We start from the raw sequence: 14,039 nt of genomic DNA, 5'->3' as shown, positions 1-14,039 counted from the left end.
GGATGCTCCACAAGGGAATTTGACAAAGTTTAGTTCAAATCCAACAAACCTTAAGAAAAAAAATGCCCAGGAGTGAATCCACAGCATGGACCCAGTTCCAAGCCCTAATAGAGGTAAAAGCAAAATACTGCGGATGCTTGAAATCTGAAATAAAAATAAAAATGCTGGAAAAACTGAGCAGGTCTGGCAGCATCTTTGTGGTGCGTTGAAATGGCAAGCGACAGGAAGGCCTGGGTCATGCTTGCAGACTGAGCAAAGGTGTTCCGCAAAGCAGTCACCCAGTCAGTCTGTATTTAGCCTCCCCAGTGTAGAGGAGACTGCATTGGGAGCAGCAAATACAGTAGACCAAATTGAAGGAGGTGCAAGTGCTTCACCTGAAAGGTGTGTTTGGGGCCTTGGACGGCGAGCAGGGAGCAGGTAAAGGGGCAGATGTTGCACCTTGAAACATTAACTCTGTTTCTCTCTCCACAGATGCTGCCAGACCTCCTGTTTTGCCAGCATTTTTGTTTTTATTCCAAACAAAGGTTAACCTGTGTTCCGCACTTGCAAAGGTTTTTGTAAATTTTCACTTGAAGCACTGGGGGGTTGGGGGTGGAGAGAATTCACTAATCAGTGGATAAAATAAAAAAACTCCTAGCCAAATGGCAAGATTTTAATCTCAATTAAAGTGGCCATTTGTTTCTATTTGTAGCTTGCACTGATAGGTTAATAGTTGTGCTTTTGTTGCAGGCAGTTTTGGTGGAATACGACTGTACATGCAAGAATTGATCACCATTACACAAAAGGCACTGCAGTCCCAGTCATGGAAGATGAAAGCACAAGGAGCTGCCGCTATGGCATCCATTGCCAAACAGCAGGCGGGTTCGTTGGTTCCACCACACTTAGGACTGATATTGAATGCACTTTTACAAGGAATATCTGGCCGAACATGGACGGGCAAGGTAGAAGATCCCATTTAATTTTGCATTACATAGAACTGAATAGGTGAACCTTTTTTTAAAAATAGAACCCTAAGGAAATTTGTTTAAAAAGGGATTTTAATGAGTAGATGTTGTTAGTTATTTCCTTTAAGTGATATGTTTGTGATTATAATACCCTGTCTTCCTCTTTATATACTGCCAAATTTGGTACATTGATTTTTCGTTACAATCTATTTCACCTCCATCTCTTGTTTACAGTTTCATGTTAATGCTTAGAGGCAATGTAAAAGTGGGTGGAGTATAATGTGGGAAGATGTGAACTTGTCCATTTTGGCAGGGAGAAACAGCAAATTATTTAAGTGGAGAGAGATTGCAGAACTCCGCGGTACAGAGGGATCAGGATGTCCTGGTACATGAATCAGAAGAAATTGGTATATAGGCACAGCAAGTGATTAGGAAAGCAAGTGGAATGTTATCATTCATAGCAAGTGGAATGTTATCATTCATTGCAAGGGGAATGGAATATAAAAGTAGGGTTTTTTGCTGCCGTTGTACAGGGTGTTGGTGTGACAATATTTGAAGTGCTGTGTACAGTTTTGGTCTCCTTATTTGAGAAAGGATATAAATGCATTAGAAGCAGTTCAGAGAAGGTTCACTCGACGGATTCCTGATATTGGGGGTGGGGGTGTGGGTGGTGGTTATCTTATGAGGAAAGTTTGGACAGACTGGGCCTGTGTCCATTGGAGTTTAGAAGAATGAGAGGTGATCTCATTGAAACATATAAGATCCTGAGGGGACTTGACAGGGTGGATGCTGAAAGGATGTTTCCCCGTGTGAGAGAGACGAGAACTATGGGGCACAGTTTAAAAATAACGGGTCTCCCATTTAAGTCGGAGATGAGAAGAAATTTTTTCTGAACGTTGTGAATCTTTAGAGCTCTCTTCCCCAGAGACCAGTAGAGGCAGGGTCAATGAAAATTTTGAAGGGATAGATTCTTGACTAACAGTGGAGTCGGAGGATATCGGGGATAGGCCACAATCAGATCAGTCGTGATCTTATCAGATGGTGGAGCAGGCTCGAGGGGCCAAATGGCCCACTCCTGCTCCTAATTCATATGTTCATATGTAGAATTTCCCATCTCTGAGTAGGACTGCTGCCCACTATCTGCTGTTTGAAATATACATCCCCTTTAATTGCTTTTGTGGTTGTGCATAGCAGTGAGTTTTTACTACACTTTACAGCTTCCAAAGTCAAACGAGGTAAGAATCAAAACTGTATAGGACGCTGGTCAGATTCCACCTTAGATACTGTGTCCAGGTCTGGTCACCAAGAAACAAGGGTGTTTCTTCATGCATTGGAACAGTGTAGCAAAGCACCACTTTCTAGTTATTAGCAAAGCCTGGAGAAACTTGGGCTTTTCAAGCTAAACAGCGGTCAGCGAGGAGTTCTTAGAGCAATATAACATTGTTAAAGGAATGGGAATTGTTAACCTGGAACATTATTTTAAATTAAATTGCAGGAGGAAAACAAAGGGAAATGAGTTTAAACTTAGTCAAAAGTAGTTTTAGGACTGATATTGGAAAATCCTTCATACCTATTGAGGAATATGCAAACATATAGACAGTTAGACTTCTAGATATAATAGTGGAGGTAAAATACATGAAATCACTTCAACAATTGAATGCTACAGTGGGGGACTTTAGGAAAGATGGATCAAGATGGACTGAATGGCCTTTCTCATCTGCAGTTCAAAGTTATCAACAATAAGGATTGAGTCATTGGGAGAGCTGTCTTTGTTTAAGTAAGTGTTATTGGTGGGGAGAGGCAAAGGAGGCAGAATTCTGTATAAGAAAATTTTCTCTTCTTTCAGGAGGAGCTGTTGAAAGCTGTTGACAGTGTGGTGGCTGCATGCAGGTAAACATTAATCAGGAACACAGCATTGTGATTCAGTTCATTTCTGTATTATTAAAGTAAGTCAGTCAATAATATAATAAGCTATATTAAGAACCATGAAAGACAGCATCATTTGCAATTAGCTAAAACCATTTCTGTTCAATAGAAGATCTTGTCTATGTCCACCCTACCATTCTTCTTTACCTTTTGAACTTTGTACCAAGTGCGGAGTTGCAGAAGACGGTGACTGACCAGCCCAGTATAGATGCCATCATTCAGGTCATGTTAAAAGAGTGTCACAAGGAAAACCTCCGCTACAAGATGCTTGCTTTGAAGTGCACTGCCAACATATTGCAAGCCACGAAAGAAGATCGTTTCAAGGATTTGGTGGATATTCTGTTTCCCGTTATTAAAAAGGTAATTTAATTACACAAGCGGAAACATGCAACCCTGGTGATGAAAGGATTTGTAAGTTAGTAGATTTTGGTGGCCCTGAAGTTTATTTCTGAGTATTATTTCTGTCAGTTACTACCAACCAGGATAGGAGTTTTTTTTTTATGTATATATATTGATTTATTTTGCTCCATGTGATTCACAAAATGAAATTGAGAAATATTAACCCAAAGTTGTTAATATGGTTTAGTTATTGAAGGCAGCTGTTGCTTAATAGTCTAATATATTTCACTGTCTTCATAATGTCTTATAATGTCTCACACTGTCTTCATAATGTCTTATAATGTCTCACACTGTCTTCATAATGTCTTATAATGTCTCACACTGTCTTCATAATGTCTTATAATGTATCACACTGTCTTCATAATGCATCATAAAATCTACATTGATCAATTTCTTTAATATTGCATGCACTTAATGCCTCTCAACCTTTTCTGCTACAGCTGAACCTCCGTCTCTTCCTTTCTCAATACCCTCCAAGACAGATACTTGTTTCTTGCAGTTCTTCATGAACAGTTAGGTTATCCCCTCTGCATTGATTCAAACCTTGATTCTCCAACCGTCAGCAGACTTTGCCTCTCTACCTTTGACTGCAAAAGAAGCATTCACATCATTTAGTTCTGTTTCCTCTTTCAGGTAGAAGGATTCTTTCCTTTCCAGAGCTCATGACTCTGCTGAAGTCTCACATCCATTCAGAGAGCTCTGGGGCTGGGTCATTGAATATATTCAAGGCTGAGATAGATTTTTAAACTCTAGGAGAGTCGAGGGTTGTGTGTTGGGTGGGGGGAAGCAGGCAGAAAATTGGAGTTGAGGCCGCAATCAGATCAGCCATGGTTAATTGAATGGTGGAGCGGGCTCGAGGGGCTGAATGGTCTACTCCTCCTATTTCCTATGTTCTTAGCGTGGAATTTTTCACTTTACAGAGTACAGCAGCTGGATCCTCCAGGGAAGAGGATCATGAAGAGGAGGAGAGAGAGAAAGAGCTACGAATGGAATATCTACTTTGTGCTTTTGAAACTCTAGGGAAAGCATGGCCCAGCACTCCAGAAACACAAGGTAGGACTTGACAATAAACCTCAGAATGATCCTTCATAAAATTTTCATTCACTCAATCCACTTAAAAAAAAACTTCAAACATTTTGAATGAGCCAAACAATTGCACTTCCACAGTATTCATGGGCAGCAGCACAGCTGTGAAGGGGGCACTGAACTGTCACTGTGGTTTTTTTTTGTCATCTGTTCTTTGTGCCTGGATAGTAAATGCTAAAAAATAGCACAATTGAAATTACCTATAACATAATAAAAATCTTGGTCTGTGGTGCACTTCTTTCCTACACTTGTGTCAATCTTTTGCCTCAACTTTTTCTATTAAAAGTTCCCTTGACCTCACATATGTATGTTAGTCCAATTATCTCCTTCATCTATCTCTTAAAGATTATACTTGGCCTTGATCTCCGCGTGCGATGCCACGGGAAAATCAATTAGTAAGTCAGTAGTTTTTGCCCATTTTAAAAGTTGCCATAGTGATATTTTTACACACAGTTCATTGTGGGGTAGTGCAGATTTTCAGGCCATTGTAGTTATAGTGGCTAGAACACCCCTTTTCCCTGGTCCGTTTTATTCTTAAACTGCACTAAATTTGCTTTGGGCCGTCATCCTGTTTGGTGACATGATAATGAAAATATCTTTGTCTTTTCTGCAGCTCAGTACCGTTTAGAAATGTGTCACTTGATGTGTGAAAGACTACAGTTGAGTACATGGAGAGTCCAACTTGGAGTGCTTCAAGCCATGAACTCCTACTTCCAAGGGTAAAAGGAAAAAATGCACCATTTTGAATGTGCAATCTTATTACCCAATTTTTAAGAATCCCATTAGTGAATTGCTTCAAAAAAAATTCACTAACAAAACAATTGTTCCCACAGCTTATTGCTTCTCAGCCAAGACAGCAAAAATGCAAGTGCATTAACTGAAATCCTGAAAGATACCTGCTTGGCACTTACGTTTCCACTAGGTGAGTTAACATCAAAGTCGAGAACTTGCAAGGTTCAAGCAAAAGTTGAATAAAATCTTTCAGGATTTTAAATGTTCCCTTTTTTTTAAAGAAAACAAGAGCTACTCGTCAGTACGGGCAGAAGCTTTATCGATATTGGAACTTCTATTTAAAAAACTGGATGGTGAGCATTTTAAGGTTATTTATCCAACACTGCAAGAAAGTCATCAGCTATTACCTGAGACAGTCATCGGCAACAAATTAAAGATTTTATGCGCTGCTTCCAAATTTTTCATGGAATGTGAGCATCACTGACAAGCATGAGCATCATTTATTGCCCATCCTTAATTGCCCTTGAGAAGATGGTGAAGAGCCATCTTAGTGTCTTGGTTAACCATTTCAGAGATAGTTAAGAGTCACCCAGATTGCCGTGGGTTTGGAGTCATATGTGGGCCACATTCCATAAGGACACAGATTTCCATCCCTAAAGGGCATTTGTGAACCAGTTGGGTTTTTACAACAACCAAGTGGTTTCATGGTCACCATTACTGACTGATCACAAGCTTTTTATTCCAGATTTATTAATTAATAGAATTTAAATCTCACCAGATGCCCTGGTCGGATTTGAACTTGTGTTTCTGGGGCATTCGTCCAGGCTTCTGCATTACCAGTGCAGCAACATTATCACTACGCCACCATCCCCATTAATGCTGCAGCACCCCTCCCGCAGTGCACTTACTGGTACACACACTTCTAGAAGAGTCTAGGGTTGGTTTGCCGCAATATTCCCACTAAGCTGCATGCTTGCACGTCGGGTAGCAGCCTGGAAGTTACCATAAGGCCTTGTTCCATGTTAAGTACTGTTCATGCATGCAACAAAATGTAACAGTACCATGCATTGAATAAACTGGCCTTGCACAACCATGATGTTTTAAAGGGTTTATTCACATACGACAGACCAATGCAGAGCATTATTTTTTCAAAGACTACTTCAACAATTTCTCTTGCCCCTTCACAGGATGGGACTCTATTGCCAGAAGGAATCCCTCATTGTTTGTGAGATAAGGGATACCAATTTGTGAGGTCCCAAATTAACCATGTTTGAGCAGCTACCATATCGCTAGCAAGCGCACAAATGCTCCATTAGATTGTTGGAACCTACCCTTATAGCTCGAGATACAATTCCCATCTCTGCCCACTGAAGTCTGGGTAAACAAGACCACCAGCGCCACCCCCTCCTTTTTCTGCCTGGCTTTTAGTGTTTTGCCTCTTTCCCTGAGAAAATAAAGCCAAGAATACTTTAACTTATTTAAGTATATGTGAGGACCCTGAATAAAAGAAAGAAAGACTTGCATTTATATAGCACTTTTCACAACCACCAGATGTCTCAAAACGCTTTACTGCCAATGAAGTACTTTTGAAGTGTAGTCATTGTTGTAATGTAGGACACACAGCAGCCAATTTGCACACAGCAAGATCCCACACACAGCAATGTGATAATGACGAGGTAATCCATTTTTTTGTGATGCTGATTGAGTGATGAATATTAGCCAGGCCACCGAGAATAACTCCCCTGCTGTGTTTTGAAATAGCGTGATGGTTCTCTTACATCCACCCAAAGAGGCAGAGGGGGCCTCGATTTAACTCAAAAGACGGCACCTCCAGCAGTGCAGCACTCCCTCGGTGCTCCACTGGAGTGTCTGTCTTGATTTTTGTGCTCAAGCCCTGGAGTGGGACTTGAATTCAGGATCCTGAGTGTCAGAGGCGACAGTGCTACCCACTGAACCAGGGCTGATGCACAATACTCCCAATATTTTCTCTAATCACCAGTTATATATTCTGTTACAGTTTGCATTTGTAACATCTGATTATTTTTCCAGAGACACATCAGTGGGCGACATTGACATCTGAGAAGAGGGCCATAATTCTTAAATCCCTATCCAGCATGGAATCAGACAAAAGGCCGGAATTGAAAGACAAGGCCTTGGACCTTAAGAAACACCTTGCAAATCTCCCATAACCCTGCTACAACCCATGTTCTGCAACAGAATAACTTCAGCTGAAGACTTGACAACCCAAAATCTGCCTATCCTGTCTGGATATATCAAATCTAAAATGTTGCTTCCTATGTTGTCAGGTCTGTTGGCCCGTTTAGAGTAAAAGACCAGTGTGGTACCTGCTGCTCAGAGGAGGTGTGAGTGTGGTAAATTCCCTTTTCAGATGTGGGTTTGTGCGCTCATTCAGTTAAGTCACGTTTCGCAGATTCTCGTATCTGCGCATGATGCAAATCATATGTCCGCATCTTGTCACCTTCCAGTGTAGCAGGAAAATGCAGAAGCTGATGAGGGGTTGCGGTTGTGGGAAGTTTAGTTTATGCAATATGCCAAGCAGTGGCTCAGAATTAGGGGGACAATTTTCACCAACTGCACCAGAAAAAAACAACTCAGTTGAAAATAGTTGGGTTTGGTGGTACCAGGTCTAGTAAGGTTAATTGTTAGGCTAATAAGTTACAACATAAAGACATGTAAATTATGTTAAATTCTAAACCATATAGCACACTGCTGTCCAAAGGTGCATTGTGCCTCCACTTTCTGTGTCATTGTATACTGCCATTGAAGTGGTGTTTCTAACGTGTTAAATGGGTTAAAAGTTGTATATTTCTCCTGTCAGTTGTGCACATAACATGCACTCCGAAATGCAATTCGGACATTAACTCTTTTAGTGGTAATTCCGGCATTTGTTGGTGTTGCCAGTATTCCGTTCCTGTTCAGCTGAGTAAAAGTTTAGCACTACCTATTTCATGCCTGCATTTCATTCAGAAAGTTTTCATTGAGTTTTGTTTCTGCATAATTTGAGCACTGGGAAGATATGAAGGAATGCCACGTTTTTGATTATACAGCCATTATTGCCATGTTGGATCTGTCCACTCCACCATTTACTTGTGAAATGGAAGTGGTGTCGCCCAGGAATTATTCCGCATTCACCATATATTTCACATTTGAGTGGAGATGAACCATCTAGGGTGTGTGAAGCTTTTTGCTGTGCTTGTAATTGTAACAAAAGCACTGGTTTCTTCAGGTGCAAAAGCTGATTATCAAGATTACGCATATATCCTGAAAGGTCAACCTTTACTCCAAGTATGTCACAAATTTGCTAATTAATTATTTGGATCAATTAGATTAAATTGGAGTTTGTTTATTTTATTATTTAGATTATGAGCTGGATTCTTTAAGCTGCTCCTTTCAAATGTTTTTAGTTGCTTGCCAAACGAAAACTTAAAATGTTGTAACTTAATCTTTCAAACTATAATCTCATAGTTTTGAACTTTTTCTTTTAAATTCAGTCCTACGTAAAACAGTCTGGAAGACCCCACCTGATATTATTACACACCAAATCCAAAGAGCCCTCCTGACTGGCCATCAGTACCGAGTAATTAAGAATCGCGATACTCACCTTTGGTGGGGCAAGACTCCTGTTCAAATGTGCTAGAGCTAGATCAGAAGAAAGTGGTGGATAATCATTCTCCTCATTCCCATCAATAAATTTTATTTAAACTATGAGATGTATTAAATTCTTCTGTAGATCACATGCACTTTTACGGGAATTAAGGGAATTATGAAAAATTAACAGTTGGATGTTGCCTTTCTCCAAATATTTCCAATGTATTCATGTGTTGCCAAATGGTAGAGCACTCCCTACTTGTGTCAGAGCTCAAGTGTTCAATATCCATGCCTATCGGGTTATTTAGGTCCTCCAGTCCCCAGTTGATTTTAGTTAGGTCCTGCTTAAGAAGTTTCGGTGGAACATCATGCAGAGGAGAAAAAAATTGTCCAGGCTACTTGAATCGTGCTTCAGGTCAGAGCCAGTGTGTGATGGTGAGGAATCCGCAATGGGGAGTTTAAAACTTTAAAAATCCAATGAATTAAAGGTGGTCCTTGTTTGAAGTATGGTGATTGCTGTAGCTGTATGACAGTATAGACTTGTGATTGATACTGGGTTGTCCTTAATGTTGTATAGTACAGTACATGGCGATTTGTTTACTGACTGAAATGTCACTTATGATGCTCTGCATTTTAGAATTCTTGATTGTTTTGAACTAAACTTAATGTGAAAGCAAGGGGTGTGTGTGTGTGTGTGTCTCATGCGATCAGAAGAGAAATATTGGTGTGAACATGTCAGCCACAGCCAGGGAGAACGTGGCCTTCCTTGAGTTTTCTACAAAGAATGATTGCACTATTTTACTAACTTTGAACACTGTTACCTTGCCCATGTGGGCATTTACTTGCTGCTTCAACCATTCACTGGTGAAAGCTTTGTATTGAAAATTAAATCTGCTTTTGTTCTGACTGTCAACACATGTTTTTGACATAATTGTTTTGTGCAAAAGAGAAACTGGGACTTGGATGGCTAGCACAGTTCTCAAAAAAAACCCTCATTACAGCTGTAGGCTCGCTATATTAAAAATTAATTTTGAATTGTCCCAGTGGTGCAGGTTAATTTACTGAGGTCAGAGTTAGCAACTCCAGCCTCCAGTGCCAGTTTAAAATTAATCCTGAAGCTAAAAGTGTTGGTAGGAATTGCGATCCCTGTGATGATCTCATTTGGCCTTACAGTGTCACAATGAGAGGTTCATAAACATTAGATATTTATTGCGCCAGTAAACATGATTTAGAATGGGGTGTTGGGGGGGGGGGGGGGGGGGGGGTTGGTGGGGGGTGGGGTGCGTGGTGGTGGTGTTAAGGATTGTTTGAGAATGCTTGTGGGCCCTTAAAGAAATGTCCATTTGAATTGTGCTTGCATGATGTGTATAACAAAATTATGCTTGGGTTTTTCGTGAGACATCGCTTAAGGGCGAGGGAAAATGATGCAGGCACTTTAACATTGCCACAATCAATAAATGCTCTTGTGCTGTTGTACTACTTATTTTTTGCTGTTTGATTCTCCAGTTGCCAAGACAGGTAACTGCATTATTCTGTAAATGATTATGCTGTCACTGACTAGACACATGCTAATTTAACTAGAATTAAAATAAAAACTCAAACTGCGGCCATGTTACGCCAACCATCGTGTGCAAGACCGCTCACTTTAGATGGGATGTGTTTGACTCTGTCTGTCCCCTTTCCCAATAAAAAAAAAACACACCGTAAAACTGCACAAAGCCTGAATGTGTAGCAACAGCAGCAAAAGAGTTGACAGCCCGAGAGCGAAGGTCATGCTCAGGGTTAGAATTCTTCACGGCTGGAAGGCAGTCGCACGCATTCTCCGCAGCGTTGTGTGGAGGTCAGCAACCTGCAGTCATTGACCTTGGAACAGATTGAAAGACCGGTGTTATGTTGGAATGAGCTTTTGGCTCCTGATGTCACAAAAGATTTACCTCTGAAGGAACTTGCTCAGCAGATTTATTTGAGAAATCGGAACAAGTGTGTAGATTTTAATTAAAATAAAAAACAAAGTGCTGGAAAAACTCAGCAGATCTGGCAGCAGAGTTAACATTTCAAGTCCAATATGACTTCTTCAGAACTCACTTTATGGCATTTGCTTTCATGTAAATTTTAATGCTGCCTTCTAAATTCTAGGGCTGTCGTCAGTGAATAATCGCTAAGTTGTGACTTGCCATTGAAGGATAAAGGGACTATGTCATTGTAAGAATTATACAGTTGACAAACGGGTTGACTATATGACAACATAAAATACTGCAGAGGCTGAAAATCTGAAATAAAAACAAAATGCTGGAAACACTCAGCAGACCAGGCAGCATCTGTGGAACGAAGCAGAGATAAAAGTTTCAATTTTGTGACCTTCACAGGCTATTTTGTTGTCTGGAATGAAAAGTATTTTACTCATTTAAAAAAAAATACTTTTCCCAGTATTCGAAGCTGAAAATTCCCCATTTAACTGCTTATGCACAACGTGCAAATCCTGGAAAAGTGACTACTGAGTATATAATCATCTAGACCTGCTTCAAACTGTGGTGGATCTGGCACTATAACAGTGTTGCTATCCCAAAAACCTACTTGTCCACATCCCTTATAACCTCTGTCTATAAAATGCTGCTGACTGATGATTTGATGATGTCCACGAAGGGAATTGGGTGTCGCAGTTTCAATTAAATCATGCCCAGTTTGCTGGCGGGATGGTGGTGGGGTGATATATATTCTCACTCAACTGGTTGTAAGGCTCCAATTTGAAATGAGTTTGACTGTTTCAATCCAGTTTCTCATGAGCACCGGTCCAAAGTATGAAATTAATCCTACTCCAGCACTGATTGGCACTCTCACTCAGAAAACTGAGGGTAACTATCGCATAAATGTTGCAAAATTTGGGCAATTGATAAACGAACCAGAGACGACATGAGACTTTTTTTACACAGCATTTTGTGATGATTTGGGATGCACTGACAAAGTGCAGATTCAATGGTAACTTTAAATTGGGTAAATACCTGTAGGGGATTAGAGATACATCAAATTAGACTTATTTCTAAGGTGGGCATGTTTTTGAAGGTAATATAATTGTTAAACTACTTATGACCTAAACCTTAAGTATACGTCACCTGTTGGTGCAGTGAATGATGCAAACTTTGTATCTCCTACTACTCCCTCATGTTTATCTAGCTTCCCCATAAATGTGTCGCTGCTTTTTGCCTCCAGCACTCCATATGGTAATGTGTTCCACCTCCTAACCACTCCTTGGTAAAGAAGTTTCTCCCGAATTCCTTATTGGAAACATCTAATCTACTTCAAACCCATTTGAAACCCCCTTCAGAATTTGAACAGACGTAATATTCACAGCTAAGAGGGCAAGGGTCCCAACCAGAGATATTCCGAAAACCAGCCCTTTATTTATGTTGGGCTGGCTCCCCTTCTCCCCACCAAATATCACCAGCGTTTTAGGCTTAAGCATCACGGAACATATAGCAGTCTGAAGAATGTTTCTTTTTCCATTGATTCCGACTAATCATCCTGTGTTCCTGCAGTCACTTTCTGCTCTTGATTATTCTGTGATTTTCCAACACAATAGACAAAATACAACAAATGATCCATTCAGAGCAAGAACCTTATCTCTAAAAATAAATTTTGGGCAAGACGGGATCATTGTGTCTCCTAAGCTATCTGGTCTTACGTTCAGCCCTCGAGCAGAAAAATGTGGCTAACACAGAAGTGGGTGTGACTAACTCATGCCAGCAATGTAATACAGTAAAATACTGCCAAAAATAACCAGTTGATGCCATCATCAAGCTCATATGGTATGCAGCTCATCAAACCCCTTAGTAAAATGCTTAAATATGACATTTCCTGGCTTTCTCGCATTACATTGATGATTTATTCAATTGCATGTGAAACTAAAGCTCCATTCAACTAAGGAACATAAGATTTGGAAGCAATGTAATCTGACACTCAGCCTGTTCAGCCACCTCCGTCATTGACATTTTCATTTCGTACCCGAACAAACCAATTTAATTTCACATCTGAAGACTCCACTAATTGCGAGTAAAATACTACTGTGTGTTAAAGCACTTCTTCACTCAGAAATCTGGAGCAGTCACCCCCAAAAAAAAACTGTTGAGGCTAGGGGGTCAATTCAAAATTGAGAGCAACAGATTTTTGTTACGTCAAGGGTATTAAGGATCACAAAAACCAAGGCAGATAAATAGAGTTAAGAAACCGGTCAGCCATGATCTAATTGAATGGCAGGATACGGTAAAGCGGCTGGATGGCCTACTCTTGTTCCCATGTATGACTGAACCAGTTACAGATGTGAAAGGCTCCAGGTTTAATTGTTAATCTGGGCTGAGGGCTAATCTCTGGCAGGCTGGGGGTGCTATAGTTGCAGAAGGGGAAGAATTAACCCAGGTTCTTGCTGCTTGCCACCTACTGGCACAGCTGTGTGGGTGTTGACTGAGGGCACAATCACACTGATGAGATGCCACCACTTCATGTCAGTATTCACACAAGCATACCAGTCATTTGAGTGAATTATTGGAAGGTGACCCACCCCTTATTTCAACACCTACAGTAACCTCTTGCTGGCACCTCATTCAAATGTATCTGCAATTATTCTTTATATTTTCTACCACAAGCTTAGTTCCTCTGACTCTACGTTTTCTACACTTTCCCTCCTTTTGGCCTAAAATTGGTGGTAGATTCTTGAGCCTTGGCTTTACTTTCCAACTCCCTCCCTAAACTTTTCCACATCCTCTCCTCTCTCCAGCTAATCAGCCCTGCTCAAAACCCACCTTCTCAACCAAGCTATTCACCTTAATCTCTTCTCCAAGGGCTCACTGTCCATTGCCTTATTCATCTCCGTTGTGGACCATCTTGAGGATGGGTTTTTTTTTACATTGAAGGACAGTATGTAAATGTCAACTGCTGTTGCTGCTTGTGTGCCAAACACAAACCGATCAGCCAAATAAACCAGCAAACAATACCCACCCACTCGCCAGATCCAGCAGCAGCACCTGGAAATGTTCCTACCCGGAGAAAGGGAGTGTTACATTTTTGGGTTGTACACTGAGTGTTCATTTGGGGTCAACCTTATTAACCACTCCCCTAAGCAGACCTCATGCGTTTGGTGAACCCCCGAGTGTGCCTTTAACTGCCCAATATCTAGGTAAATGATATTGAAACCCAGGAAATGGAGAACCCATACACAATGCCAGCTCACTGCCATCTATTACATGCTGCAATGTGATTCTCCTCGTCTTTGAATGGCACATTGGTCTATATGTTCTATCAGACTGGAGTTGTAAGCCACAGACAATTTATTAAACTTAAAACTTAAAAATG

At 40.7% G+C, this 14,039-nt stretch overlaps 1 protein-coding gene across 1 annotated transcript in view; it reads left to right on the top strand.

The window, feature by feature from the left end:
- ecpas (Ecm29 proteasome adaptor and scaffold) overlaps positions 1–10,175 on the top strand; it is a 108,052-nt gene extending 97,877 nt beyond the window's left edge. The window contains exons 42-49 of the mRNA XM_078571174.1: positions 730–941; positions 2,791–2,834; positions 3,038–3,230; positions 4,190–4,322; positions 4,969–5,074; positions 5,189–5,277; positions 5,369–5,440; positions 7,137–10,175. Coding sequence (XP_078427300.1) covers positions 730–941; positions 2,791–2,834; positions 3,038–3,230; positions 4,190–4,322; positions 4,969–5,074; positions 5,189–5,277; positions 5,369–5,440; positions 7,137–7,276 — 989 coding nt within the window. The 3' untranslated portion in view covers positions 7,277–10,175. The remainder of the gene's footprint in view (positions 1–729; positions 942–2,790; positions 2,835–3,037; positions 3,231–4,189; positions 4,323–4,968; positions 5,075–5,188; positions 5,278–5,368; positions 5,441–7,136) is intronic.
- Positions 10,176–14,039: the final 3,864 nt, after the last annotated feature.

This window comes from Cetorhinus maximus, chromosome 2, assembly GCF_964194155.1.
Source record: "Cetorhinus maximus chromosome 2, sCetMax3.hap1.1, whole genome shotgun sequence".
NCBI classification, from domain to species: domain Eukaryota; kingdom Metazoa; phylum Chordata; class Chondrichthyes; order Lamniformes; family Cetorhinidae; genus Cetorhinus; species Cetorhinus maximus.
The sequence above is the reverse complement of the archived record's forward strand: the minus strand, read 5'-3'. Positions and strand labels throughout refer to the sequence as shown.